This window comes from Rhinopithecus bieti, unplaced genomic scaffold, assembly GCF_001698545.2.
Source record: "Rhinopithecus bieti isolate Rb0 unplaced genomic scaffold, ASM169854v2 scaffold_13348, whole genome shotgun sequence".
NCBI classification, from domain to species: Eukaryota; Metazoa; Chordata; class Mammalia; order Primates; family Cercopithecidae; genus Rhinopithecus; species Rhinopithecus bieti.
The window spans coordinates 6564039-6591847 of record NW_016808764.1 but is presented as its reverse complement, the minus strand read 5'-3'; the positions used below and the strand labels follow the sequence as shown (position 1 = coordinate 6591847).

The 27809-nt window shown below is 43.9% G+C and overlaps 1 protein-coding gene across 1 annotated transcript in view; it reads right to left on the bottom strand.

Annotated features, from left to right (window-relative positions):
* The window catches only part of PRKCB (protein kinase C beta), a 397470-nt gene that overhangs the window by 230842 nt on the left and 138819 nt on the right, over positions 1 to 27809 (bottom strand). The window contains exon 3 of the mRNA XM_017887175.1: positions 12454 to 12536. Within this exon, the coding sequence (XP_017742664.1) occupies positions 12454 to 12536 (83 nt within the window). The remainder of the gene's footprint in view (positions 1 to 12453; positions 12537 to 27809) is intronic.

Genomic DNA, 27809 nt, shown 5'->3' with positions numbered 1-27809 from the left:
AAAAAAAAAAAAAAAAAAAAACCTTTTTTTAGGGATTATTTTCTCTATTTTAAAGATACAAACTAAGAGTCACAGAACTTAAAGTTATTTTCTCAGAGACCATTTGGAATTTGACACCAATGTTTTCAGGCTTCAAAGTGTGAGTTCTTAGCATTGCATCACAGAATTTGAGGTTTGTGTGAAGTAATGGAAATGGAAACCATAATCACCTCATAAGGGCATGCTCTGGGTGGAAGAATGTAGAGAATTATCAGTATATTCTTGATTATGGACCTAGGTGGAGCAGTGGAAATGGCCTTAGTTACATGTACCAAGGGCTTTCTATGCACTTTACCAAGCGCTTTCATGTAAGGGCTTTGAAATTCATTTGTCTTTTGTTTGTGAACTCTTTCTCATTTTAAATATTTTTAAAATTATCACTATAAACTTATGTGGTTGATACTAATATCCTATTTTATATATAAGGAAACTAGGGCATAGAGAAGTCGAACGACATGCACAAGTTTTCCCAATGAGTGTCTGGGCAGAGTCAGGACTCAAATTCAGGTATGTCTGATTTCAGAGTCCATACACTTAACCACCACTGACATGATACAATATACTGCCACATTAACCAGTTGTAGCTAGAGGTGGTTAAGTCCACCGGCAATTGAGGCAGGGAATAAATTAGGTGCATTCTTTTGATGAGGCCATCTATGACTCTGAATCACACTATAACATGCAGATTTTTATAAAGTCCAGTGTGATGGTCTCCAGGGGTTCTGTTCTGCTGTGGCCTCTTGGGTTAACAGGATCTCCAATAGATTAACCACAGATTCTTCCTCTCCAATGAGGCACTGGAATCTATTTTTCTACCACTTGAAACTGGACTTGGCCAAGAGACTAGCTTTGTTTAGTGGGACATTAACAAACGTGATACAAAGGCTTAAAAAGCACTGGGGGATGCTCTCTTGCTCTTCATGGAGCCTGGAAACAACCATGTGAACAAGCCAGAGCTAGCCAATTGGAAGGAGGATGAGGCCACATGGATGAGAGCCAAAGCACACAGGCCGACAACCTGCTCGTTGCCAGTCATGTGAAAACGGCCATCGTAGATAATCCACCCACCAGCCAACCAACCAGCTATCCCCAGATATGGACAAGAACCCCTTAAACTGTGCCCAGGGCAAGTACCTCACTTGACTCACTGTAGTCCCAACCCTCAGAGACAACTCCTCTGTTCCTTGTTCTAAGATGTCACAGGAGGCTGTGTATGTGGTCAGTATTCCAAGAGCTGAGTAACCTATAATGTCCCTAAGTAATGCTTATGACAGTACCAGAGACCTGGTCTCTTTAAGAGGTATGAGAGACAGATGAATTGAGGATTTCCTACCTGGTGAGACCAAGAACCAGGAGGATGACTGTGGATGACCAGGAGTATCATCCGTGAACTCTGCCACACTTTGTGGTCCTCCAATGGTGAGTGCCCAGAAATGTTGTCCATTCTCATCAGCATTGAATGGTTGGCTCAGTAGCTAGGTTCACGGTACAGTGCCTGGTTCATAAAATTGCCTCAATATGATATGATGTGAACATATCTGTAGGATAATGCCAACAACACAAAACTCTGCTAATATCCATAATATTCCCTGGTTCAGACTCGGCTTGGAAGAGCAGAGGGTAGAGGAGGCATCCAAGCACATCCATTATCATGGAAGGAGCCTTGTCCAAGGTCACCGCCTGTGTGTTTCTGCTTCATGAACTTGCTGCACACCAGTTCCTCCAAGGTCATGCAGAAGGAGAGGGCACCCCTCCATACCTGCATGAGTATCAGGGGCAGCTAAAGGAGAGTCTGGCCAGGTGGGCAAGCAGGTGTGGCTAGGTCTTTAATCATGCCTCCAACCATGAGCAGGAAAAGGTCAATGAACTGAGTCAAGCCAATTCAGGTGTCTGAACCAATTCATCATCCTTGGTGCCAACCAACCGTTTTGGAACCATATCCAGAGATAGAGTCATTTCAGGTAGGCTGCCAAATCCTATGCATGCTGGCTGCAGGGAGTACTTCCTGCTCTCCTCACGCTCAAGGCAATGAATGGCTGCACTCCTTCATTCATACAGAGAGGGGTCTCATGCCACTTACAGAGTCTACACACTTCTAGGAAGGACTGCCAGGTGGCAGACAGAGAACCTGCTCATTCCTCACCCTTTCCTGGTCTGTCTGACAAGACACCTGTCCTTGCTGGCTGCCCAGCATGTGTGCACTGTTATTCATTATCATTGTCGTCATCATCATCATCATCACATATATAGCCCTTGCCATGCACCAGACACTGTCCTAAGTGCTTTTACAGATATCTATGTATTTGATACTCAAAATAATGCTATCAAGTAGAAACTATTATTTTACTCAGTTTTTAGCTGAGGAATCTAAGGCATAAATGGATTTAGTTAATTTGTCCAAGGTCACACAGATCTGAGCCTAGAATTATGGCTCCATAATCTGTGATTTTAACCAGGACACAAGTTTCTCTAGCCTTCCTCAGAGAAACTACCTCTTCCTCACTCTCAGTCCATGGAATGGGCACACAGGCCCTCATCTACAGGTGTAGACATAGTGTATTAGTCAGCGTTCTCCAGAGAAAAAGAACCAATAACGTGAATTGGTGTACACAATTATGGAAGCCAAGAAGTCCTACAGTCTTCCATCTGCAAGCCAGAGAACCAAGAAAGCCAGGGGTATAATTTAGTCCAATGTTCTAAATCTGAGCCCAAAGACCTCAAAACCAGAGGTGCCAATGGAGTATGTCCTGGCCCAGGTACGAAGGACTGAGAACCTGGAGCACCAACACCCAACGGCAGGAAAAAATTAATGTTCCAGCTCAAAAAGAGAGAGTGACTTTACCCCTCTTCTGGCTTTTTGTTCTATTTGGGTCCTCAACAGATTAGATGATGCCTGACTATGTCAATGAAGGCAATTTTTCTACTCAGTCTACTGATTCAAATGATAATTTCTCCTGAAAATACCCTCACAGACATGCCCAGAAATCATGTATTACAAGCTATCTGGGTACCCCTTAGCCCAGTCAAGGTTAACTGCATGTGCAAAATTAACCATCACAAGTCCACCTTTCTCAACTTGGCATCCATAAATACCTCCTTAAATAAAGAACCTCCAAATAAAGAATAACAAGGACATAATTCCACCTGATGTGATACAATTAGACTTTGTACAACTGAAAATGCAATAATCCCTTCCCCAGAAAAGGAGATGAAGTCCTTGAGTAATGATTCCTCTTGTCCTGGTATCCTATAACTTAAATACTAAGATATAAAATTAACATTACTTAAATACTGATATAAAGTCAATACATCTTACGTTACATGATAAAGAACTAAAAGAGCAAAGAAAACAAAGACATTTGCTCACCATATGTATATATACACACAAACATACCCATAACAAAATAATGAGGAAGTACTCATGCCAATCACAGTCCTTGTTTCTGTAACTGGTCACATGGTCATAGCTGGTATTTGTAACTACTTTCTTCTGCTACCTATTCTGTATTCCCTTTACCTTCAGTGGGCACCTCAGCTGGTGGTGGTTCCTCACCTGGCAGGGTGACCCAAACCGTCATTCTTAAAGGGTCTGGGCCATTCATAGTTTTGCCTGTATTGAGTTGTTGTAGTTTTTCATTTATCTTAATGATAGGTCATGGTAATACTAAGAGATGCCTTTAGGGATCTCCTGTATTCAGACACATTTTTCCTTTTCTCCATTGTAGAGTAGTGTCCAATTTCCCCTTAGTAGTCCAAATCAATCACCCCCGCCAACTTCATAACTTCTTTCTTGGCCTGTTAACTCAGAGGCATGAGAACCCCAAAGTGGCTGGGTGGTAGTCTTAACTATCAATAGAATCATTGTTCTGTCTCTTGTTGGAAGTATTCCTCCCTCTGGAACTAAGACCTCCATGCTGGGAGAGATAAAGTCATGGGAAAAGAAAGCAAAAGTTTTGCTGGTGGTAAAATTACTAGGGGTAATGAATGGTACCATTCTCATTCTACTTCCTTGATTCCCAGATCCATAAATTTCTGGCTATCAGAGAAAAAGCACCAAATACTAGATGCTGATGCAGAGCATATACAGCCTTCTGGAGAATCTTGCCCAGTCCTGCAAGGTGTTGCTACCTAGCTGGCAACATAACTGAGTCTTCAAAAGGCCATTCCACCATTCTATCAAGCCAGCTGCTTCAGAATGATGGGGAACATGGTAAGACCAGTGAATTCCATGAGTGTGAGTTCATTGCCCACCTCTTTGGCTTTGAAGTGATTTCTTTCATCAGACACAATGTGGTGTGGAATTTCATAACAGTGAATAAAGCGTGCTTTAGGTCCTTGAATGGCAGTTTCAGTAGAAGCACTGTATGCAGGGAAGCAAATCTGTACCCAGCATGTTTATTTCCATAAGGATAAAATGCTGCCTCTTCCATAATGGAAGCGGTCCAATGTAATCAACCTGCCGCCAGGTAGCTGGCTGATGACCCCTAGGCATGGTGCCATATCAGGAACTCAGTGTTGGTCTCTGCTGCTGGCAGATTGAGCACTCAGTGGTGGCCGTAGCCAGGTCAGCCTTGGTGAGTGGAAGTCTATGCTGCTGAGCCCATGCATAACCTCCATCCCTGCCACCATGGCCACTTTGTTCATGAGCCCATTGGGTGATAACAGGGTGTCTGAGGAAAGAGGCTCCCTGGTATCCAAATAACGGATCGTTCTATCCAGTCAATTATTAAAATCCTCCACTGCTGAGGTCACCCTTTGGTAAGCATTCACCTGGGACACAAATATTTTCATGTTTATTGCCCACTCAGAGATGTTTATTCACACACCTCATCTCCACACTTTTTTATCACCAATTTTTTCAATCATATTCCGTCCAAGTCCCTGCCCATCCAGTAAAATAATTGGCTACAGCCCATGAATCAGGATATAGTCACATGTATGGTCACTTCTCCTCCCAAGCAAAGGGCACAACCAGGTGCACCGCCCGAAATTCTGCCCACTGGGAAGATTTCCCTTCACTATTGTCCCTCAGGGATGTCCTGAAGGGACTACAGTGCTGTAGCTGTCCACTTCTGGGTGCTGTCTGCACACCATGCAGACACATCTGTAAAATGGGCCCTAGTCTTCTCTTCCTCTGTCAACTGATCACAGGGAACTAACTCCTCATGAGCCCAAAGGTGCAAGTTGGGAGAGAGAAGACGGGGTAGCAAGAGTCGGGAGTATGGGCATCCGAGCCATTTCTTCATGTATCGTACTTGTGCCTTTAGAGCCTGCTCAGGCTTGATCACATACATACCACTTCCATTTGATGATGAAGTGCTGCTGTGCATGCCCAACTTTATGGCTCGGTGGTTTAGATAAGACCTAGTTCATGATGAGCAATTCAGGTCATATGGCAATTTAGTGGCCCATGGTCAAATGGTCAGTTTCCACGAAGGCCCAGTAGCAGGCCAAGAGCTGTCTCTTAATAGGAAACTAGTTATCTGCGGATTATGGTAGGACCATATTTCAAAATCTTAAATGTCTGTGCCGCAATTCACCTATAGAGGCTTGCCAAAGGCCCCACACAGCATCCCTCTCTGCCACTGATCAACCACCACTGGATTTGCTGGGTCATATGGCCCAAGTGGCAAAGTAGCTTGCACAGCAGTCTGGACCTGTTGCAGAGCCTTCTACTGTTCTGGGCCCTACTGAAAATCAGAAGCTCTTGGGGCCCCTTTGTAAATAGGCCAGCATAACACACTCAAATGAGGAATGTATCGCCTCCAAAATCCAAGTAGGCCCAGAAGGCCATCTGTCTCTTTCTTGGATGTAGAAGGGCCCAGATGCGACAACTTATCCTTCATGTTAGAAGGGGTATCTCAACATGCCACACACCACTGACCCCTAGAAATTTCACTAAGGAAGAAGGTCCCTAAATTTTAGTTGATTTCCCATCCTCTAACACACAAATGTCTTACCAATGTCTAGAGTAGTTGCTACTTCTCATTCACTAGGACAAATCAGCATAATGTCATCAATGTAAAGGACCATTGTCATAGCTTGTGGAAGGAAAAAAATGATCAAGATCCCTGCAAACTAAATTATAACATAGGACTGAAGAGTTGATATACCCCTGAAGTAGAACTGTGAAAGTGTATTGCTAGCCTTACCAGCTGAAATAAAACTGCTCTGGTGGGTCTTATGGACAGAGATGGAGAAAAGGGCATTTGATAAATCAACAGCTACATACTAGCTACCAGAGGATGTATTAATTTGCTCAACCAATGAAACCACATTTGATACAGCAGCTACGCTTGGAGTGATCACTTGGTAAAGCTTATGATTATCCACTGTCATTCTTCCAGATTCATCTGTCTTCTGCAGAAGCCAAATAAGAGAGCTGAATGAGGGATACGGTGGGAATCACTACCTCTGCATCTTTCAAGTCACTGATGATGGCACTGATCTCTGCTATCCCTCTAAGGATGTAGTATTGCTCTTGGTTGGCTGTTTTCCTAGGTTGGGGCAGTTCTAATGACTTCCTCTTGGCTTCACCCATCATAGTAGGCTTCACTCTACAGGTCAGAGAACCAGTGTGGGGATTATGCCAACTGCTAAGTATGTCTGTTCTAATTATCCATTCTGGAACTGGGGAAATAACTGCAGGATGGGTTTGGGGATCCACTGGATCCACTGTAAGACAGACCTGAGCTAAAATTCTATTGATCACCTGACCACCATAAGCCCCTGTTCTGACCGGAGGGCCACAGTGACATTTTAGGTCTCCTACAATCAGTGTCAGTTCAGAGCTAGTGTTCAGTAGTCCCCAAAAGGTCTGATCATTTCCTTTTCTCTAGTGCACAGTTACCCTGATAAAAAGCAGTAGGTTCCTTTGGGGAAGGCTGGGAGAAAGATTAACAGGATAAACTTTTAGTAGTATAATCACTTTCTCAAGGAAAGTTTGCCTCCCCTTCATTCAAAGGGTTCTGGGTCTATAAACTGGCTCAAGTCTGGGAATGGATTGAGGGGCTATGATTCTCTATTTTTAGGATTCAAGTTAGACTTCTGTTCACTTCACCTAGAATGTTTCTGCTTATACAGATCAAGTAAGAATTTAGTAGGCTTCCCACCTACTTCACTTCCAGGAACACCATGATTAAGCAGTGCCAGAGGTCTGCATGAGTCAGGCTATTCTGATTGTTGTTTTAACTCTGCGGTCCATTAAGGTAACCGCACCCACCTTGCCTTTAACAGTTGAGTGCCACCAAATGGCCCCTGATACTCCAGGACCCAATTATTCCCACTGCATTTAAGTTTTCCAATTAAGTGGCTGTGGTTCCCACTGTAAGTTTTGGTCTATAGAGAAGAGGGATCACAGAGCTCTTAAAGGATGCTGGGGCTCCTCTCACAAATTTATTTCTCAAAGTATTGAGAAAGACATACCTTTCTTAAAGGTATGTCTGACCTTCCCAGCATGGGTGAGCAGGTATTAAATGACAAATCCACTCTAGCATTCTAATCTCCCTAAGCCTTTGAATCCTTTCCTCTACATTAAACCAGGGGAGGTCAGGCATCTCCAACTCACTCTGGATAGGCCATCTTTTAATCCATGTTTCAGCCAACCAGCTAAACTGTTAGAGTCCTTCCTAACTCCTTAAGCTGGAACATTACATTCAGAATCTCTGCTTAGTGAACTTTTATCAGTAAATTCAGTCTGATCCAAATTTATGTTACTTCCACCTTAATATCCTACCCCCTTAATATCCATTCCTATGCATAGTCCCTATGGTTCTACTTGTATAAATTAGAAAACTCAAATAGTTCTTTTGGGGTATAGCATACCTCCCCATGGGTCACACTGTGCATCTCACCTGTAGAAGCCTGCTAGGACTTGAAGGGGTGGTGGGATTGGGTGTTGAGAAGAATCAGCATTGTCTGGCATGGGAACTGCCTCAGAGAAACCCATTACTATTTCCTAGGGCAATGCAGGGTGAGTTCCCTTAGACAAGGTGGAAAAGCCAATGCCACCCTGAGTGGGGATGGCACTTTTGCTGGAGGTAAGGAGGCCAATTCCACTGGTAAAAAGGACTCGTCAGAATTTAGGGGCTCAATGTCCCCAGCTTCATCAGGGTCTTCATCAGAGTCTTCCCACCTCACAGGATCCCATTCTTTTCTGATCTATGTCCTTGCCCTTGCTTTTACAGCAGACACCCTGTGTGGTGGGGAGTTCAATTTTCATTGTAACTCAGCCAATTGCAGGATGAAGTTGTGCATTTAATTTTCAGAAATTTCAGCCCTGCAACTACAGGCTAGAAGGCTTTCCTTCAAGGCACACCTACAAGCTCTTAGGTCGTTTATGAAACACTTTGAGCTGGGAATTCAAATCCCTGAGTTCATCTTTTTCTTTCTTCACTTTGTCCAGAGACATTAGAAGCAAGTCATTATATGCCTTAGTTTTCCAAAAGTGTTTGGGTATCATATATGGAATCACTTGGTTCCTTGCTTCTTATAAATGGTTGATTAGGAGTATCCAATGCAGATAATTTGTGTATCTCTATAAACAGATCATGCTGTGGATGATCTATGCTCTCTTTACTACTAGAAATAGGGTAATTAGCATTCTTAAATCTAATCAGACTTGGCAGCCAATTGCCAAATCCCCAAAACCAATTCAGAAAACCCATCCTTAAAATTTTGTTCCTCTATACACTCTTAGCGCCAAAATTTTTCTGTCCTAGTCCCTTCTGGCTGCTGTAACAAAATACCAAAATCTCAGTGGTTTTTAAATGATAAATTTATTCCTCACAGTTCTGGAGGCTGCAAACTACAAGATCAAAGCACTGGAAGATTCAGTCTCTGGTGAGAGCTCACTTTCTCGTAGACAACTGTCTTCTTGTTGCAACCTCACATGGTAGAAGAGGTGAGGGGTATCTCTGGGGTCTTTTTTTATAGGGGCACTATCTCATTTATGAGGACTCTTCCCCCATGAACTGACCACCTCCCAAGGGGCCCACCTTCTAACACCACACCTTGGGTGTTAGGATTTCAGGATATAAGTTTCGAGAAACAAAACATTCACACCACAGCAGCATATACCCAGGCCTGGCCAATCAGCATAACCCATTCTCTGGCAATATATGATTCATGGTCTAATGAGACTTTAGCTCTTGTTACTGCACTGCAGCACTGATAAGACACAAGATTAAAGGTGTTGCAGCCACCATGCTCGCATAGGAGACAAACCTTCCTGAAAACAAAATCAAAACAGACAAAGGCTAAGCCAAGAAAGGGAGAAACAAGTTCTGGATGACATTATTTAGAACTTTGATTTACTGTGCCTCAAGCCAGGTCAACCCTTAAGCCTTTTCAATTTCAAGGACCAAAAATTTTCCTTTTCATGTAAGTCAGTTTGAGCTGAGTTTCTGTCTTAGGCAACAGAAACATTCAGCAGATACATAGAATATTGGAAACACCATCTTCTTGGCTGCAAGTTGAGTATCAAGTTTCAGTCTGCATGAACACTCAGAGCTGCATACTGGAGTCAGGCAGTCTCCCCAGACTTGCCTGCCTGTTTTGCTAGGGAGGAGAGAAGAAATTGCACTACAAGGGCTAGGACATAGGATCTGACAGAACGTGACAGTCTCAAACTTTGTCTTTGCAAACAGACTTTCAAGGACTTTAGTTGTTCCATGTTTCTTGGAGTTCTTAACCTCAATTACCACATTTTCCAAGCAAAGAATATCCAACATATGCTCCAGCATCTTTGTGTTGCTATGGCAACAGATATCCCCCCCCCCACTCCACACACACACACACACACACACACCTCCCATCCCAGTTTGCAGCAAATTGGCAGATGACCATTTGCAGACCAGCAGGAGCTAAAGAAATTCAATGACAGAAGATAGTGACTACTCACTTTGGGCAAGCTGTCAGCTGTCAAGTCTAAGTGGGTAACAGGACCAATGATGGAGACAAAGCCAATGCGAGAAATTTCAGGAAGAGGAATCAAAGCAGGAACAAAGTAAGAGAACTAGAGGTGATGGCTGCATTGGGGTATGCTGAATGTAGTTCATTATTGGGCAATGAAAGACTGTGAATGGTAGAAAGCCTTCTCAGCTAGGACAGTTTCAGGTGCATGTAAAAGAATGCCCCCAGGGTCAGGCATGGTGACTCATGCCTGTAATTCTAGCACTTTGGGAGGCCAAGGTAGGAGGAGGGCATCAGCCCAGGAATTCGAGACCAGCCTGGGCAACATAGGGAAAACCTATCTTTACAAAGAAATAAAAAATTCGCCAGGTGTGGTGGCATCCAGTTGTAGATCCAGCTACTTGGGAGGCTGAAGTGGAAGGTTGCTTGAGCCAGGGAGGTTAAGCTGCAGTAAGAGAGACATGATCGTGCCACCACACTCTGGCCTGGGCAACACAGCAAGACTCTATCTCAAAAGAGAAAAAAACAAAAATAAAAAAGAAGGCCTCAAACAATAAGACTTTGCCAAAAAAAAAAAAAAAAAAAGCTTCTTATCCCATCTATCCAGCTTGGGGATAAAAGGACTGTGAGTGGTCTCAGCAGCTCATCAGCATCATCACGGACCCATGCTTCTTTTAAATCTTCCACTCTGTCATGCTCAGGATGTCGGCAATATGTCCCTCATTGACCCAAAAGGGCTGCCACAACTCCAAGCATATAACCTTGCACAAAAATGCCCAAGAGGACAAGGGAAGGGATGTTTCTCTCTTATCAGAAAGGAAAAATCTTTCTTAGACTCTTTCCCAGGTCTTCCCCTCAGTTTCCATTAGCAGAATTGGGTCACATTCTCATTCAGCAGCTACAGGAGAGCCAGGGAAAGGAAGTATCAAGCATTTTCAGCTTCCAGCACGAGAGGTAGCCTCTGCCAGAAGGATGAAGTCTGTGAATGGCTGCTGGGTAGGCCAATCAACAATGTATCCTAAACTTAAAACACATTTGTACCAAAACTTTTGCCATATCCTTTTATCACCCTTACTGTCATTCACTTAATATTGTCCTCAAATCAATTTATCTTTTGTTTAACCTAAATACCTTTACTTAGGTAGGAAATTCTATATCCTTATCATAAGCGCAAAACCATTACTAGATACGTTTTTCCCAATCCACAGTAAAATACATTTATAATGATTAAAATACGAATTTTTTGCACATTTTACCTACGAGCATCTCTTGTCCCACTAGCAGTAGTCATATTTTGAGATTCACGGTAGCAGGATAAATTCATTTCCTCCTCATTCTTGGTCCCTGATATTAAGAACACCTTAACAAACAGGGTGCAGTGGTTCAAGCCTGGAATCACAACACTTTGGGAGGCCAAGGCGGGAGGACTGCTTGAGCCCAGGAATTCGAGACCAGCCTGGCAACTGGGAGAGACTTTGTCTCTAAAATAATAATAGGCCGGGCGCGGTGGCTCAAGCCTGTAAATCCCAAGCCACTTGGGAGGCCGAGACGGGGCTGGGATCACGAGGTCAGGAGATCGAGACATCCTGGCTAATACGGTGAAACCCGTCTCTAACTAAAAAAAATACAAAAAAAAAACTAGCCGGGCGGCGGTGGCGGGCGCCTGTAGTCCCAGCTACTCCGGAGGCTGAGGCGGAGAATGGCGGGGAACCCGGAGGAGGAGCTTTGCAGTGAGCTGAGATCCGGCCACTGCAGCTCAGCCTGGGCGACCAGAGCGAGACTCCGTCTCAAAAAAATAATAATAATATAATAATAATAGGCTGGGCACGGTGACTCACACCTGTAATCCCAGCACTTTGGGAGCCGAGGCAGAGCAGATCACGGAGGTCAGGAGATTGAGACCATCCTAGCTAACACGGTGAACCCTGTTCTACAAAATACAAAAAAAAAATTAGCCAGGCATGGTGCGGTGCCTGTAGTCCCAGCTTACTCGGGAGGCTGAGGCGGAGAATGGCATGAACTCAGGAGGCGGATTGCAGTGAAGCTGAGATCGCACCACTGCACTCCAGCCTGGGAGACAGAGAGAAAAACTCCATCTCAAAATTAATAATAATAATAATAAATAATAATAATAATAAAGAACACCCTAACAAAGTGCTATAATGTGCACTGTAAGGTACCACCAAAATTACCTTTTTGCAGCCACACTACCACTTAGGCCCCTGCCTATCACCCTCCGTGCTCCACCTTTCAAAGTAAAGACATTAGCAAACTCATAGTAGACCAACTAACTGGTTTCCTATCCAGCCACACCCTCTCTCAAAATGTTTTGTTTCGTTTTGTTTTCCACTAAAAGGAAAACTGTCTCAAAAGCTATAGGGACCACCACATGCCTTAGAGTGAGATCTTCTGCACTTACTCGTCTAAGAATGCTCACTCACATTTAACCACAAGGCAGTATTGACTGTGGACAGAGAAAAGTGATCGATGCTCATTACTTACATCAGAGGCTGGACCCTTGTCAGCGCCAGGGCAGGAGAATGTGACAAATTCATGGCACCGCTTGTGCACCACAAAGCAGCAAACTGCAAAAGAGAAAATCAGGGTGGGAGGAAGGGAAGAAGGAAAGCGGAGAGGAGGAAGAGAGAGAAAGGAAGGAAGAGATCATTAAACTTGAACATCACCAACAAGTAAAGCCTTTATGCCAAAATAAACAATAATGTCAGCTTCTTCAGCTTGTCCTTTGCTGGAAGTCAAACTCTTGGGTACATAGATGTTTCATCTTGCATAGGAGTTAAACTTCTAAAGTTAGCTAGGGTTAGAAAGATTCCATATGCTCAAAATTACACTCCCTTGAAGATCCCTTAAAGTGCCTGGTCTTCTATTGATTTTGGAACAGAATGTTGTTTCTTGGATCAGGTGCCAGATGAAGTAGTTGGCTTGTGTTTAGGTGCATAATGCATAAGAAATATGTATCTCTAAATCATAGAATCACACTTAAGAGAGGTGTTCATACGATGAGGGTCATGCGGAAACAGAGGGAACAGGATGGTGGACTCACGCCCCATCTCACCAAAAGCAATGTCAATCTAATAGAAGAGTGGGAAAATAGGCAGCAACGTTTACATTGTCGCTTCAGTAGTTTGCAAGCAAATACATACATACACGTATTTGAATTGGTGAGAATTTAATGCATCTAGGCTATGGCTCCCCTATTTGGAGGTTATATCACTCTGGCGGAGGTACAATGAAAGAATGTATACAAAATAAAACTGTTTTTTTTGTTGTTGTTGTTCAAATCATCTTTTGCAGTCTTGGTGTTCAAATCTTCTTTTACAACCTCAAGACTGTGGGTTTCTGGAGGACGAGTGCCATGCTTCAGGGACCAGCTCAGAGCCTTTCTAAAGTGCATACTTAGTAAATGAAAACAGAACAGGAAACCTCAAGGCCATCCATAGTGACACAATGAGTCTGGGTGACAATCATCTATGGTTGCTAAGGTCACAAAAAGATACCACTTGCCTACAGAGAAAAGCTCACTTCACTACCTATGAAGCACACTTGTCAAATAATCAAACATGACTGGTTCAAGTCTCTTGATGCAACTACAGATTTACAGAAAATACAAGTCACAGAGGAACATATTAAATGACACCACAGGGATGCGATCAGCAACCACCACCCCCTACAAATACCCAGAATGTAGAAAAAAAGGCAACCAATATGGTGTCTTCAACAAATAAACTATAAGAGGGGACTGCAAGTGGGGAGAAAATAAGAGGAGAAACATATATTTCAAGAAACATATCAACTAATTTTTTCATTTTATAAGTTCTGGGATACACGTGCAGAACGTTCAGGTTTGTTACATAGGTATACATGTGCCATGGTGGTTTGCTGCACCTATCAACCCGTATCAACTAAATTTAACATGTGGACCTTGTTTGGATTCTAATTGGAAAAAAACCAATAGTTTTAAAAAATGATAAGGCGGTCAGGGAAATGGATATACTTACTTTCTGATGACATTAGGGAATTATTGTTACCGACATTAGGGAATTAAAAATATTTAGTGTGATAATGGTCTTTTTTGGTTACAGAATCCTTATCTTTGAGGATACATTAAAATCTTTATGAATAAAATAATTTAAAATAATTCAGTATGCTAAGGTGGGGATAGAAAGGGGAGGATTACAGATGAAAAAGAAATCAATCATGATGGGTCATTATTGAACTGGGTGATGCACACATGAGGATGCACTATACTAATCTGTTACTTTTATATATGTTTAATTTTTTCTGTAATATGTAAAGTTTTCAACAGAGGAAGAGATAGAGCAGTAGAGAAAACCCAAGTCATAAGAAATGGGAGTTGCAGGAGGGTTACAAGATTAAAATGTGCTGAGTCTTATATTCCTCAAAATATTATAGATATTGAGAAATTGCATATAGGGCATTATAAGTTTAAATATACGTGTTAACAATTAAGGATTAAAAATAAGAATAGGAACTGGGTGTGGTGGCTCACATCTGTAATCCCAGCACTTTGGGACGTCAAGGCAGGAGAATCACTTGAGCCCAGGAGTTTGAGACCAACCTGCGCAACATAGTGAGACCCCATCCCTACAAAAAGTCAAAGATTAGCCAGACATGGTGGTGCATGCCTGTAGTCCAGCTACTCTGGAGGCTGAGGTGGGAGGATCGCTTGAGCCCAGGAAGTTGGGGCTGCAGTGAGCCATGACTGCACCACTGCACTCCAGCCTGGGTGGCATAATGAGACCCTGTTTCAAAAGTAAGTACATAAATAAAAATATAAAAACTACTATGTATTCCTTTTAAACCACTAAAAGGGAAAACTGGACAAAGGAAGATAGTCCCAGTACACCTCAAACAGCCTTCTTCATGCTCCAAGGTCATATAAATATTTCTCTTTGGAGTTTTTTTGTACTTTTATATGGCATCATTTCCACTTTAAACTCTGTGATCCATGCGTAATTTCTTGGAATCTGATGTGAAATGGGAATCCAATTTGCCACTTTTTCCCAAAGAGGTAACCAATTGTCCCAGCAGCCTTTATTGAATAATTCATCCCTTCCCCACTGATTTCAAATGCCAACTTTATTATATGTTTAATAATTATATACACTGGGGTCTGTCTTTGCGCCTTGTATTCTGTGCCACTGATCTGTCTTCTAGTATAGCAATATGGGCTTTAATTATAGTAGCTCTGTAATATGTTATATCTTGGCAGGGCAAGTCCTCCCTCATTATCCTTATTTTCAACATTTTCTTGGCTATCACTGCATATTTATTCTTCCAAGTAAACTTTAGAATCAGTTTATCAAGATTTTAAAATACCAATGGAATTTTTATTGGGATTGTATTCAGTCAACCCCCAGCCTCCAAAAAATGATTGGGACTTTGATTGAAATTGTGTTAAATTTAGAAATTAAATTCAAGATAATTGACGCCTTGACAACAATGAGTCTTTCCATCAGGAAATGATTGTCCCCTTGTTGAACTCCTATTTTTTCCATTCAAGTCCTACACATTTTCCCTTTAGTATCGTCTAAGGGAATCTTTTGTATGCTATTGTAAATTTGACACGTTTTCATTTTGTTTCCCAACTGGTCATTGTTTAAAAATAGGAAAGCAAATAGCTGTGCGCGGTGGCTCACGCCTGTAATCCCAGCACTTTCGGAGGATGAGGCAGACAGATCACTTGAGGCCAGGAGTTCGAGACCAGCCTGGCCAACATGGTGAAACCCTGTCTCTACTTAAAATACAAAACTTAGCTGGGCATGGTGGTAGGTTCCCATAGCAGTCCCAGCTACTCGGAAGGCTGAGGCAGGAGAGTGCTTGAACCTGGGAGGTGGAGGTTGAAGTGAGCCAAGATCATGCCACTGCACTTGAGCCTGGGCAACAGAGTGAGACTCCATCTCAAAACACAAAACAAACAAACAAATAAAAACAATAGGAAAGCAATAGATTTTAGCATATTTCTTTTAAAGCATTTTTTTAAAACTCAAATAGCTTTTGTGGGGTTTTAGTTGCTTCCTTTGAGTTTTCCAGATAGAAAACCATATTACCCCAAATAATACTTTTATTATTCTCTCTTTCCCCTTTGTCATATTTCCATGTTTAACTTTCCCTTTTATTCAACATGGAAAGTAAAGGGATGACAGCATAGTCTCGCCCCATCCCTGAGCTTTCCCCAGCTTCACCTCCTTCTCCCTCTCTACACTTCAACCACACAGGAAAGTTTTCCACCTCTACTCAAACTAACTTTTGGAATGTATATTTTCCTTGGAAATTATCCACAGTGTTCTTCTCAACGTGTTTAAATTGTAGCATCTTATCTCTTATGATATTACACCTTTTCTCTTTCTTTCTTCATATTGTATCGTTAGGTAGTCTCTCATTTTTTTCCAGAAGTTTGTGTTCTTTCTTGTCTATTTTTATCATTCTATGACATTAAAGAAGCAGATTATGATTATATTTATCAACTCTATCTGGTTTTATTCTTCTTTATTAATTGGTACTTTAACTTTTTTGTTCTATGTGCCTGTGATTGTATTGCTTACTTGTATTTGTATTACTTATTGGTTGCGAATGTGAATTCTGGAGTCTGATGGCCAGGTGTACATCCCGTGTCTATCATTTGCAAACTCTAAGACTAGGTATACCACCTCATCTTCCTGTACTTTGGTTTCCTCTCTGGAATATGACAGCGAAAACAGGACCCACATCACAGTGGTGTTGTCTGAACTAAATGAGTTATTCCATGCTCAGAACCATGCCAACCATATCACGACTATTCTACAAATGTCAGTTAATATTATCCACTGTTCTTTTTAAAGCTTCTTGAATTGACTCCTCAATTAATTTATTCCCATTCCTCTTCATTAAACATTTAAAGATGTTATAGCTGAAAACTTTTCTTTCAAGTACAGTTTTGGCTGTATCCTATGTTTCATATTTAGTCCCATCATCGTATCAAGTTTCTAAGAGGTCTATTAGTATAGTTTTAATTTATTCTTTAACCCAGAACTATTTAGGAAAGTACTTTCCCCCATTTTCAAGTAGCTGCTTTATTCTACAACCTTTCTTCCAAACATCCAAAATATCAGTTATTCTCTTTAAAAAATACAAAAATTAGCTAGGTGTGGTGGCGGGCCCCTGTAATTCCAGCTACCTAGGAGACCGAGGCAGGAGAATCACTGGAACCTGGGAGGCAGAGGCTGCAATGAGCCGAGATCACGCCACTGCACTCCAGCCTGGGTGACAGAGCAAGACTGTCTCAAAAAAAAAAAAAAAATCAGTTATTATCTTATTCATCTTTATCCCCTTTGGAGACAGAAGGGGTAAAGATAGCTCATCTCTTGTCTTCTAGTGTCTACCACAATTCCTGGTACAAAACTGATATTCAGTAAATAAATGTTTGGTGAATGAATGAACCAAAAAATGAATATTATCAGTCATAGAAAAAGGAGAAAACATAACCAACTTAATGGTAGACGTAACTCCTGGCTGATCCCCCAACATTCCAGCAGCATGAATATTTGTCAATCCAACCATTGACAAGGTCACTTTAGGCAGCCTTCCAATTACCCACAGAAATGAATAGTCCATCCCCAGTGAGGCAGAATCAATAAGCCAAGTGAACCCCAGCATGATCTGCAGAGAAGCTGAGAACAGACTTTGAAAAACCTGATGAGTTTCTGGTGCAGGTAATTCCTTTACACAGTGTGTTTCTGAAAAGTTGTGCAAATCTAATTTCCCATTAACTAAAACACTTAGAAGAAAATAGTAGGGCTGCCTATTTAAAGAAATCAAATCCTTTTGTGGCACAAATAAACACCCCCTCATTTCTATTTGGCAAATTCAGAGTAAGACCAGTTTTTGTTTTTTGTTATTTTTTAAAGAAGAGGCAACATTTACTGAGCTGCTGAAAAAATGTACTAGACCCCACTTTCAAACAGGTACCCAGTTAAGAGCCCAGAATCTCCAGATGCTTCATAGTTTATTCAGTAACTCCTTGCTCTACAAAGGTTGAAAGCCTGCAGCCCTCTGACCCCAGTCTACAGCAAGGTTTTACTAGAACTACACAATGGGGTCTAAAACTCAAATGCTTAGGGGCCAGGTGAGCAATGAAAATGTCTGAAAGCCAGACAGGGGACTGCACACTTGACCTGTTTAAAAGGGGAAATTGCTACTCAGCTCCAGCAGAGAATGAAAAAGATGTCTCAGGCTCTATCCACTTCCCACCCTCCCTTATTACAGGCAAGATCAGAAAGGCCACTTGCAGCCAAATGCAGTGGCTCACACCTATAATCCTAACACTTTGGGAGGTCAAGGCAGGAGGATTGCTTGAGCCCAGGAGTTGAAGACCATACTGGGCAACACGGCAAGACTCCATCTCCAAAAACTTTTAAAAATTAACCGGGTGTGGTGGTGTGCACCTGTGGTTCCAGCTACTTGGGAAGCTGAGTGGGGGGGATTGCTTGAACCTGGGAGGCTGGGAAGTCAAAGCTGCAGTGAGCTGTGTTGGTACCACTGCACTCCAGCCTGGGCAACAGAGGGAGACCCTGACTCAAAAAATAAAAAATAAAATAAAGAAAAGGAAAGAAAAGAAAACAAGAAAGGCCACCTGCCAGCTGTATAGGCAGAATAATGTTCCTACTCCTGACCCCCAACCCCCTTCCACCACCACCAGATATCCATGTCCTAATCCTGGGACATGTGAATGTATTACTTACACAACAAAATTGACTTTGCAGATGTGATTAAATTAAGCATCTTGAGAAAAGGGGTTATACTAGAATATCTGGATGAGCCCAGTGTGATCACTGGGGTCCTTACAGGAGGGAGGGAAAAGAGTCGGAGTCAGAGGATAAGACATGATGATGGAAGCAGAGGTTGGAGTCATGCCATTTCTAGAAGGGAACACAAGCCAAGGAATGTGGGTGGCCTCCAGAAAAGGTAAGAAACAGATTGTCCCCTAGAGCCTCCAGAAGGAATGCAGCCCTGCTGACACCTCGATTTCAGCCCTGGAAGACCTGCTGTTCAGAATGTCGACATCTAGAAGTATAAGATCATAAATGTGTGCCATTTTAGACCAGGAAATTTGTGGTAATTTGTTACAGCAGCAATAAGAAACACTAGATCAGCAAGAATAAGAAATGCCTGGTTAATCCAGATGGAAAGAGTAGACTGTAGCCAAAAGCTTGGGTGACAGGGGCCCTCTTGGAGGTTTCTGCTCCAGGAAAAGCACTGAGATCTCAACTCTGCTTCACACTGCATTTCACCCCTAACTCCCAAATTTTAGTGGTTTACTCCAACCACTAAAATTTACTCATTGCATTTCAAAGAGGACTAAATTAAATCATCAAAAGATATATATATTCTTTTCTGTTTGGAGTTGATTCCCCTCTTGTACACAATTCTTCCTGGGGTCTATAGTGGAAAACTGACATTCTTAGGAAGCAACCTTTGCCCTTAAATCCGTGTCAATCTGGGATAGAAATTATAGCACTAGCTGCAGATATCTGTGGTGGGAAAAGAAATGAGAAGCCCATCACCTACAAGAATTACAGGCTAAGTTTCTGGAAACAGGTGGACCTTGGTTTGAATGCTCATTTTACCAACTATAAGCTGAAGGAGATTAGCTCAGTGTCTCCACTTCTCTGAGCCTTATTTTATAACAGTACCTACTTTTTTTTTTTTTTTTTTTTTTGAGACGGAGTCTCGCTCTGTCACCCAGGCTGGAGTGCTGTGGCCAGATCTCAGCTCACTGCAAGCTCCGCCTCCCGGGTTCACGCCATTCTCCTGTCTCAGCCTCCCGGGTAGCTGGGACTACAGCCGCCGCCACCTCGCCCGGCTAGTTTTTTGTATTTTTTAGTAGAGACGGGGTTTCACCGTGTTAGCCAGGATGGTCTCGATCTGCTGACCTCGTGATCCGCCCGTCTCGGCCTCCCAAAGTGCTGGGATTACAGGCTTGAGCCACCTGCGCCCGGCCAACAGTACCTACTTAAATAAGGTTGTGCAGCTCAAATAGGACAACACATGCAAACTGCTTGGTGGAAAAGGGCGTTGGAGTTGGAGCCAATGGCATGCAGATTTTGCTCTACAGCTGCTGGGAGAACTCCTCTTTCCTCCTAGGTCAAAGCTGACCCACAGGCTTATCCACATTAAACTCTGCCAAGTGCCCAAGATGAAGTGGGGTTCCCCCAGGCAATTTCCTGAATTGTTTCCATGATCGAAGACAGAAAGTTCCGGTCACCATGTCTGCCCAATGGCTGGTCTCACTAGCACTAAGAGGAGTGACTCACAGGGTTATGTAGGTCATGCTATTGAGTTTGCAAAGGGCTTTCATACCCGTGCTTAACCTGAGCCTCATCACAGTCCTGTGAGGAAGGTGCTATGATTCTCAATATATCTTTTATAGAGACAAAGTCTTGCTCTGTTGCCCAGGCTGGAGCGCAATGGTGCAATCACAGCTCACTGCAGCCGCAAACTCCTGGGCTCAAGTGATCCTCTGGCCTCAGCCTCCTGAGTAGAGGGGACTACAGGCATGCATCACCATGCCTGGCTAATTTTTTAAGTTTTTTTCTAGAGACAGGATCTCACTATGTTGCCCAGGCTAGTTTCAAACTCCTGACCTCAAGCAATCCTCCTGTCTTGGGTCCTCATTATATCAACAGGGACACCGATGCTCGGAGAGAAGTGATTTGCCCAAGGTTGTTCAGCTAGTCCGTTTTAACACTTGTATTTGAAACCAGTTTGTCTTCCTCTAGAGCCCACACCCTCAACTCACACAGTGCAGTTACATGTGTGTTTGTCATTCATCTCACTGTTCCAGGAGAAAGCCTCCCCCGCTTTCCTCACCCCCGCCATTCAGTCAGTTGCTAAATCCCACTGATTCTTCCTTCGCAACACCTTTCATGCCATATCTTCCTGTACATGCCCCCCTGACTCCCACAGCCTGTGATTCCCCCACAGGCATGGAATTTTACAATAAAGCTTTAACTGGTGTCCACAGAGATTGCAGTCGCCTTGGTATCTCATCCCTACGAACCTAAGTTTCCATAACCACAAAGGATCTAAGTCCACCAATGGCACATGAGTGCTACAAAATCTAAATGAGATGTCACGTGTGGATGCACAGCACCAGGGGACGGCACAAGGTATATTCTCAATGAAGGTTCATTTATTTCCTTCCAGGATGGGGGGATTTGTGGTACAAGCTCTGCAGCTGAGCTGCCTGGATTCTACAGCGTGTGCCACTGTTGATTAGCTGTGTGACCCTGAATATGCCCATTGTCTTTGCTGTGTCTCATTTTCTAGTCTATAAAATAGGGACAATGATAGTACTTTCCTCATAGAGTTGTTATGAGGAATAAGTGAGTTATCTCAGCACAGTGTGTGGACACAGGAAGTGCCTAACAGATGCTAAGAAGTGTCAATACTATCCCTACCTACTTCCGCCCACCCCATGTGGCCTGTACACTCCTGGAAAAATCACCTTCTGAAGATTCAGCTTCGATATTATTTCCCTGCTCCAACATATCCACTGGCTATTGCCTAAATCTGCAGTGCCCAGTGTGGTAGCCACCAGCCACATGGAGTTACGTAAAAGTAAATTAATTAAATAAAACCTAAGATGCCACTAAAAATCTTCATTAATGCCAGCTCCTTCTCAAGTACTTGATGCCACACGCGTCTGGAGACAACATCATTGGACAGCACAGATAAAAGAAATTTCCAGCACCATAGAAAGTCTTATTGGACAGCAGTAGCCTAAAGGTTAGAGTTCCAAATGCTTAGCCTGGCATCCACCCACAGTATACTCATTGTCTAACTTGTTTCTCATCTCTTGTCACTCCACTGCCCCACACTCCGGCCAGGAGGGATAACTGTCCATTTCCATGACGTATTTTACACATTCCCTATTGTGCACATTTTTTCCACAAACAAATCAATACCCACAGCCCATCCCATGCATCCACAAATGAAACTTAAAGCAGAGGAGCTTGGTTTTCCAGCCAGCAGAAGGAGGGCCAGATTGGGATAGAAATGGCACATTCCATAGGACAACTCAGCTCAGTATCCCTGCGGGACAGACGACATTCACTCATCCTACCTACCTTAACACAGCGGTGACAAACGCAAATGCCTGTAGAGGCTAGGCCTGTGACTGAGTAATGCAAGGCTGGTGTGACACAGAAGGGAAGGGATATGGGGGGACTGGGCTGAACTGAAGGGCATATGCCCTTCCAAGGGACACTCAGCTCTAGCCAACAAAGGCCCTGGCTTCACTGGTCCAGAGTCGTGAAATAGGATTTTTTTTAAAAAGCTCTGTACAGGCCATCCAAACACATCTAAGTGCTGCCAGTTTACAAGCTCTCTTAGCTGGTCATTCGGCCTCAGATATTTCCAGCTTGGTTGTATGAATTTCTGTGTTAAAATATCCCCAGTCTTAGAATGGAGATAAGACCACCAATTTCGGCCAGGCACGGTGGCACAAGCCTGTAATCCCAGCACTTTGGGAGGTCGAGACGGGTGGATCACGAGGTCAGGAGATCGACACCATCCTGGTTAACACGGTGAAATGCCGTCTCGACTAAAAAATACAAAAAAACTAGCCGGGCGAGGTGGCGGGCACCTGCAGTCCCAGCTACTTGGGAGGCTGAGGCAGGAGAATGGCGTAAACCCCCGGAGGCGGAGCTTGCAGTGAGCTGAGATTTTACCACTGCACTCCAGCCTGGGTGACAGAGCAAGACTCTGTCTCAAAAAAAAAAAAAAAGGACCACCAATTTCACATACGGTTGTGAAGGTGAAATCAGATTCACGTGCCTACCACGTGCCTGGTTTATACCTAATTCTTACTAAAAATATGAATGAATGAATGAATGAATGAATGGGCTCTTCTAGTCTCTCCCACACTCAGAAATCACTCATTGCAGCTGAGTAGAAGAGGGCAAGCAGAGACCATGGGCAGGGAGATGGTTTGTGAATCTGTGGGCAGCCGGCCCCAACACAGACAAGCTGTAAGAGATCAGGGGTCATCTTACAGCCCTGCCTGGTCAGCTTTAAGTACACAGTGAGCATTTATGCTTCTGGCTTCAAAATTCCAACATTACAAATGAGTATACAGTTGAGAATCACCGCTGTACTTCCTCATCAGAGAGAACTGTTCTTTCCAGTCTCCTGTGTATCCTTCTAGAGACATTCTCTGTATGTGCGACCACATGTGTGAGGCTATCTGTAGGTATGGACTGAGATATTCCCTATCTCATTTTTCTTTTTTCATCTAGGTCCCTGCTGTTTTGCCCATATACAATTCTACAGCACTGGTTCTCAGTCCTGGCTCCCCAGGAGTCACCCAGGGAGCTTTTAAAATGAAAAGTGCTCAGGTCCCACTCCCAGAGATTCTGATTTAATGGGGCTGTGGGGAGAGGGAGGTAGGCAGGCATCAGTACATTTAAAAAGCTCCTGGGTGATTCAAATGTGCTTGGGAGAGCTGAACACTGCTACTCTGAATGCACCTCCACCACCTGCTTTTCCCCACACTAACACATGTGGGAGGGTCTGTTCCATCTCCATATGTAGAGAATGACCCCATTCTGTTTGCACAACTGCATCTGCTCCACCGTATAGGGGCTTTCCTTTAATTTGCCCAGTCTTATGGGAAACTCTTAAAGTTCTGATTATGATTATTTCTTCCTGGAAGAGGAGAGGAAGAAATAGCAAACTTCATTTGCTTATTCACAGGCCAGCACTAAAGAGGAAAAACAAAGGAAAGAGCAATAACCTTGCAGTGGTCAACAACTGCGGGAAAAGACTGTTTTCCTTTCTAATGTTACCACATTTGTTTAACTAAGCAGTTGAGCCCACAAGAGGAAAAGCACAGGCCTGAGAAGTAAATAAATCCACCAGAAGAAAGCTGTCCCCTACCCTTCCTTCTGCAGTAACAACCCTGGGAGAGCCAGATCCTGAGCAGAACACCTGCTGGGGACATCCTGCCTGTTTGGGTGGCACGTGGAGACTGTCCTTGACCCCATGACTTTCCGCTTTTGATCAGGCCCCCAAAGATGCAGACAGCAGGACACAATGCCACGGTCTAAGGGGATGACACATCAACATCTCTTCACTCGCCAGCCATATCCGGCCCTAGATTGCTCAGACCAGCAGCAGGCCTAACCCCAAAATCAAATGTGGTGGCATGTCTTGTTTCTGCCTGACAGCATCCATCCTCCATGCTTCTCCTGTGAGGGATCGCTCTTCACTGGCTCACTGTGTGGGCCGCTAAGGCTGCCCTCATCCTCTGGCTCTAAGGGTGGACATGGGACCTGGGCCACAGTGGAGATTCAGGCATGGACATGTGACTCAGGACACCCAAAGAGAATCAACTTCAGGACTTTTGCTGGAATTATTAGGAAAGAGGGTTTATTTTCCAGCAGAGTTGTTAAACTGGTAGGGAATAAATTTGCATCTGCCATCCTTTTTATGGGGGGGGCGGTCCCTGCTGTTTTGCCCATATAAAATTCTACAGCACTGGTTCTCAGTCCTGGCTCCCCAGGAGTCACCCAGGGAGCTTTTAAAATGAAAAGTGCTCATTCACTCATCCTACCTACCTTAACACAGCGGTGACAAACGCAAATGCCTTTTTTGAAACCGAATCTCACTCTGTCACCCAAGGTGGAGTGCAATGGTGCGATTGTGGCTCACTGCAACCTTGAACACCTGGATTCATACAACTCTCACCTTAACATCCCTAGTAGCTACTACAGGGGCACACCACTACACCTAAATTTTTTCTTTTGTAGAGATGGGGTCTCGCTAGGTTGACCAGGCTGGTTTCGAACTCCTGGCCTCAAGTGGTCCTCCTGCCTCAGCCTCCCAAAGTGCTACATCTGCCATCTTTATCATCACTAAGGAAAAGCTTTTTTGAGAATGAAGCCAACACAGAGAAAAGCAGAGCCAAGAGATGCCCCATGACCATACTGGAGCACCTAAATCCAGCCAGACCTGAAGAACTTTCAACTTCTCTATATAAGCCAATAAATGCCTCTTTACCTAAACCAACTTGAATTGGGTTTTTGTCTCTTGTGACCAAAGGAGTCCTGACTAACAAACCGAAGGTAAGAAGTTGAAAGGTGGGCCATGGGGGCCCTTATTTCTCTTGTGCTTCATACATTCAAACAAAAAGTAAGCCTTTTGTTTTTTATTTAGGAGCTCGGTGTTATGAGCACTCAACTCCATCAGTCCATATTGGTGAATTCAGGAAAGTTGGGATATAGAGTTTCATCCTTCCCTTAATTCCTCTAGATATTGCAGCCCACAATGAAGACATATGCACCTAGGAGTTTACTCAGGTGAGAGAAAGTACCAGGAACTATGAGGTTTGACAGGTCTACTGTGCCCATGAGTGTCTGTTACTCGGGCATCTTCTTGATAAGTGCTTTTAGGATGGGTCAATCTTGCTGATGTAACAGAGATTTAGACCCTTTGCCACTACCAGCATCCTACCCTTGTTGGTAAAGGAGAGGCCACAGAGCCACAATCCGCACCCTTTCTTGACGTGACAAGGAGTGACAGCCACCAAATTTTGCCTCCTGAGGTGCCACAATCTCTGGGCTACCTTGAAGCCCAGAGACAAATGCATGTCAATCCCAGGCCCCAACTCACTCTAAAAAAAGCAAATGGAAAAGCCATTTCCCCAGCCAGGAAAACACTAGCAACAATTCTGCAAGGAGGGGTGACTTGCTAAGTGAATATTGCAAAAATCACTGAATCATTGCACCATGAAGACTACAAAAAGTGTCTGTTGATTTTGCCTGTCCAGCATTCACTCCCTCTTCTCTGGTAGCTGGAATGTTGCTTTTCCTTTGGGAAGCCATCCTTTCTCCATGGTATGCAGTCCTGATGGGGCTGTCAATCGAGGTGCTCGGCTTTCCCCTTGCACATGACTGAATTTCGCAACATTGGGGAATCACACTGTTCTCCCTGGGATTTGATTCTTGGGCAAAGAAACACATGCACAGAAAACAGCTGGAGCTGATTCATCCTGATGGTGTCACCCTGTGAAGGTCATCCATTAGCTCCTGCCACCCAGATCCCCAAAGTCACCCTGGGCCCTGTACTTTTTAAGGCTCAGCACTGCTCGTGTGCCACTCCATAATATTTCCAGTTTTTTCCTCCTATAGATAACTGCAGTTTATTTGTGTGCTTACAAATGACAAAAGAACCTGAACCAATTCAGACACCTGATCTCACCCCAGATTGATGCAAATATCTTTTCCATGACATTCCCGAAGGATGGTCACCAAGTAGCTCCCCGCACACTTCCAGGACGAGGGGCTCTCTGCCTCCTAAGGACAGCTCTGACATTAGAGTTCTTCAACTGTGCAGGAGTCGGCCGGCCTCCCAGTGAGTCCTGATCCTGCCCTCTATGGCCCCTTCCTCCTCTCATTGGCTCCTCCTCCTGTTCTCCAGCCCTTCCCTATCCTGGAGGAAGTTCTCGAGGCTCTGTCCTAGGTGCTGATCTCTATCCTGTGGACGCTCTCTCACTGAGGCATCTGGTCAATCCAAGGGACTTCAGGAATTCTATTCCTGCTGGTACCTCTCAGTCCTGCGCTCCTCCCTAAGCCCCACACCTCTCTGTCCACCTGTCTCCTCAGCACTACCATTCAGATGAGCAGAACATGCACCAAGCCAAGTTCTCATTCTTCTGCCTCATTTCTCAGGATGTACCTGCATCCCTCACCCTGGGACTCACCCTTCTCTCCTCCCTCACCACTACCACCAGTCCAGTCTAGCCTCTAATTATCACCCAAAACTAGCCCACTGCCCTGAGCAAATATATATATATATATATGGAGACCTCATATATCTGGTCTCTGACACTTGATTCTTGTTTAACTCCTATCATCCTTCAGATATCAGATTAAATATCATTTCCAGCTAGGCAGTGTGGCTTACACCTGTAATCCCAGCACTTTGGGAGGCCAAGAATGGTGAATTGCTTGAGCCCAGGAGTTTGAGACCAGCCTGAGCAACACAGCAAAACCCCATCTCTACAAAAAACACAAAACATTAGCAGGGCAAGATGGTGCACCCCTGTACCCAGGTAGCTGGGGTGGGAGGATCACTTGAACCCAGGAGGTTGAAGCTGCAGTGAGCTGTGATCATGCCACTACACTCCAGTCTGGGCAACAGAATGAGACCCTGTCTCAAAAAAAGAAAAAAATACATTATTTTCTTGGGGATTAAATATCACTTCTGTCCTGACTTCCCAATCTAGGTTTAACATGCTCACTGTATGTTCCCATTTGACTTAATGTCTCCAAGCCACTCTGTTATTTTTAACCATAAAATGGGAATAAGAAGAGTACCTACTCATGTAGTTGCTGGGATTAAATGTGACAACACATTAAAAACACTAAAAGAGGCTGGGCAGGGTGGCTCACACCTGTAATCCCAGCCCTTTGAGAGGCTGAGGCAGGTGGATCACCTGAGGTCAGGAGTTAGAAACCAGCCTGGCCGGCCGGGCACGGTGTCTCACGCCTGTAATCCCAGCACTTTGGAAGGCCGAGGCGGGCGGATCACAAGGTCAGGAGATCGAGACCATCCTGGCTAACACGGTGAAACCCTGTCTCTACTAAAATACAAAAAAATTAGCCGGGCACGGTGGCGGGCGCCTGTAGTCCCAGCTACTCGGGAGACTGAGGCAGGAGAACGGCATGAACCCGGGAGGCAGAGCTTACAGTGAGCCGAGACTGCACCACTGCACTCCAGCCTGGGCAACACAGCGAGACTCCATCTCAAAAAAAAAAAAAAAAAAAAAAAAAAACCCA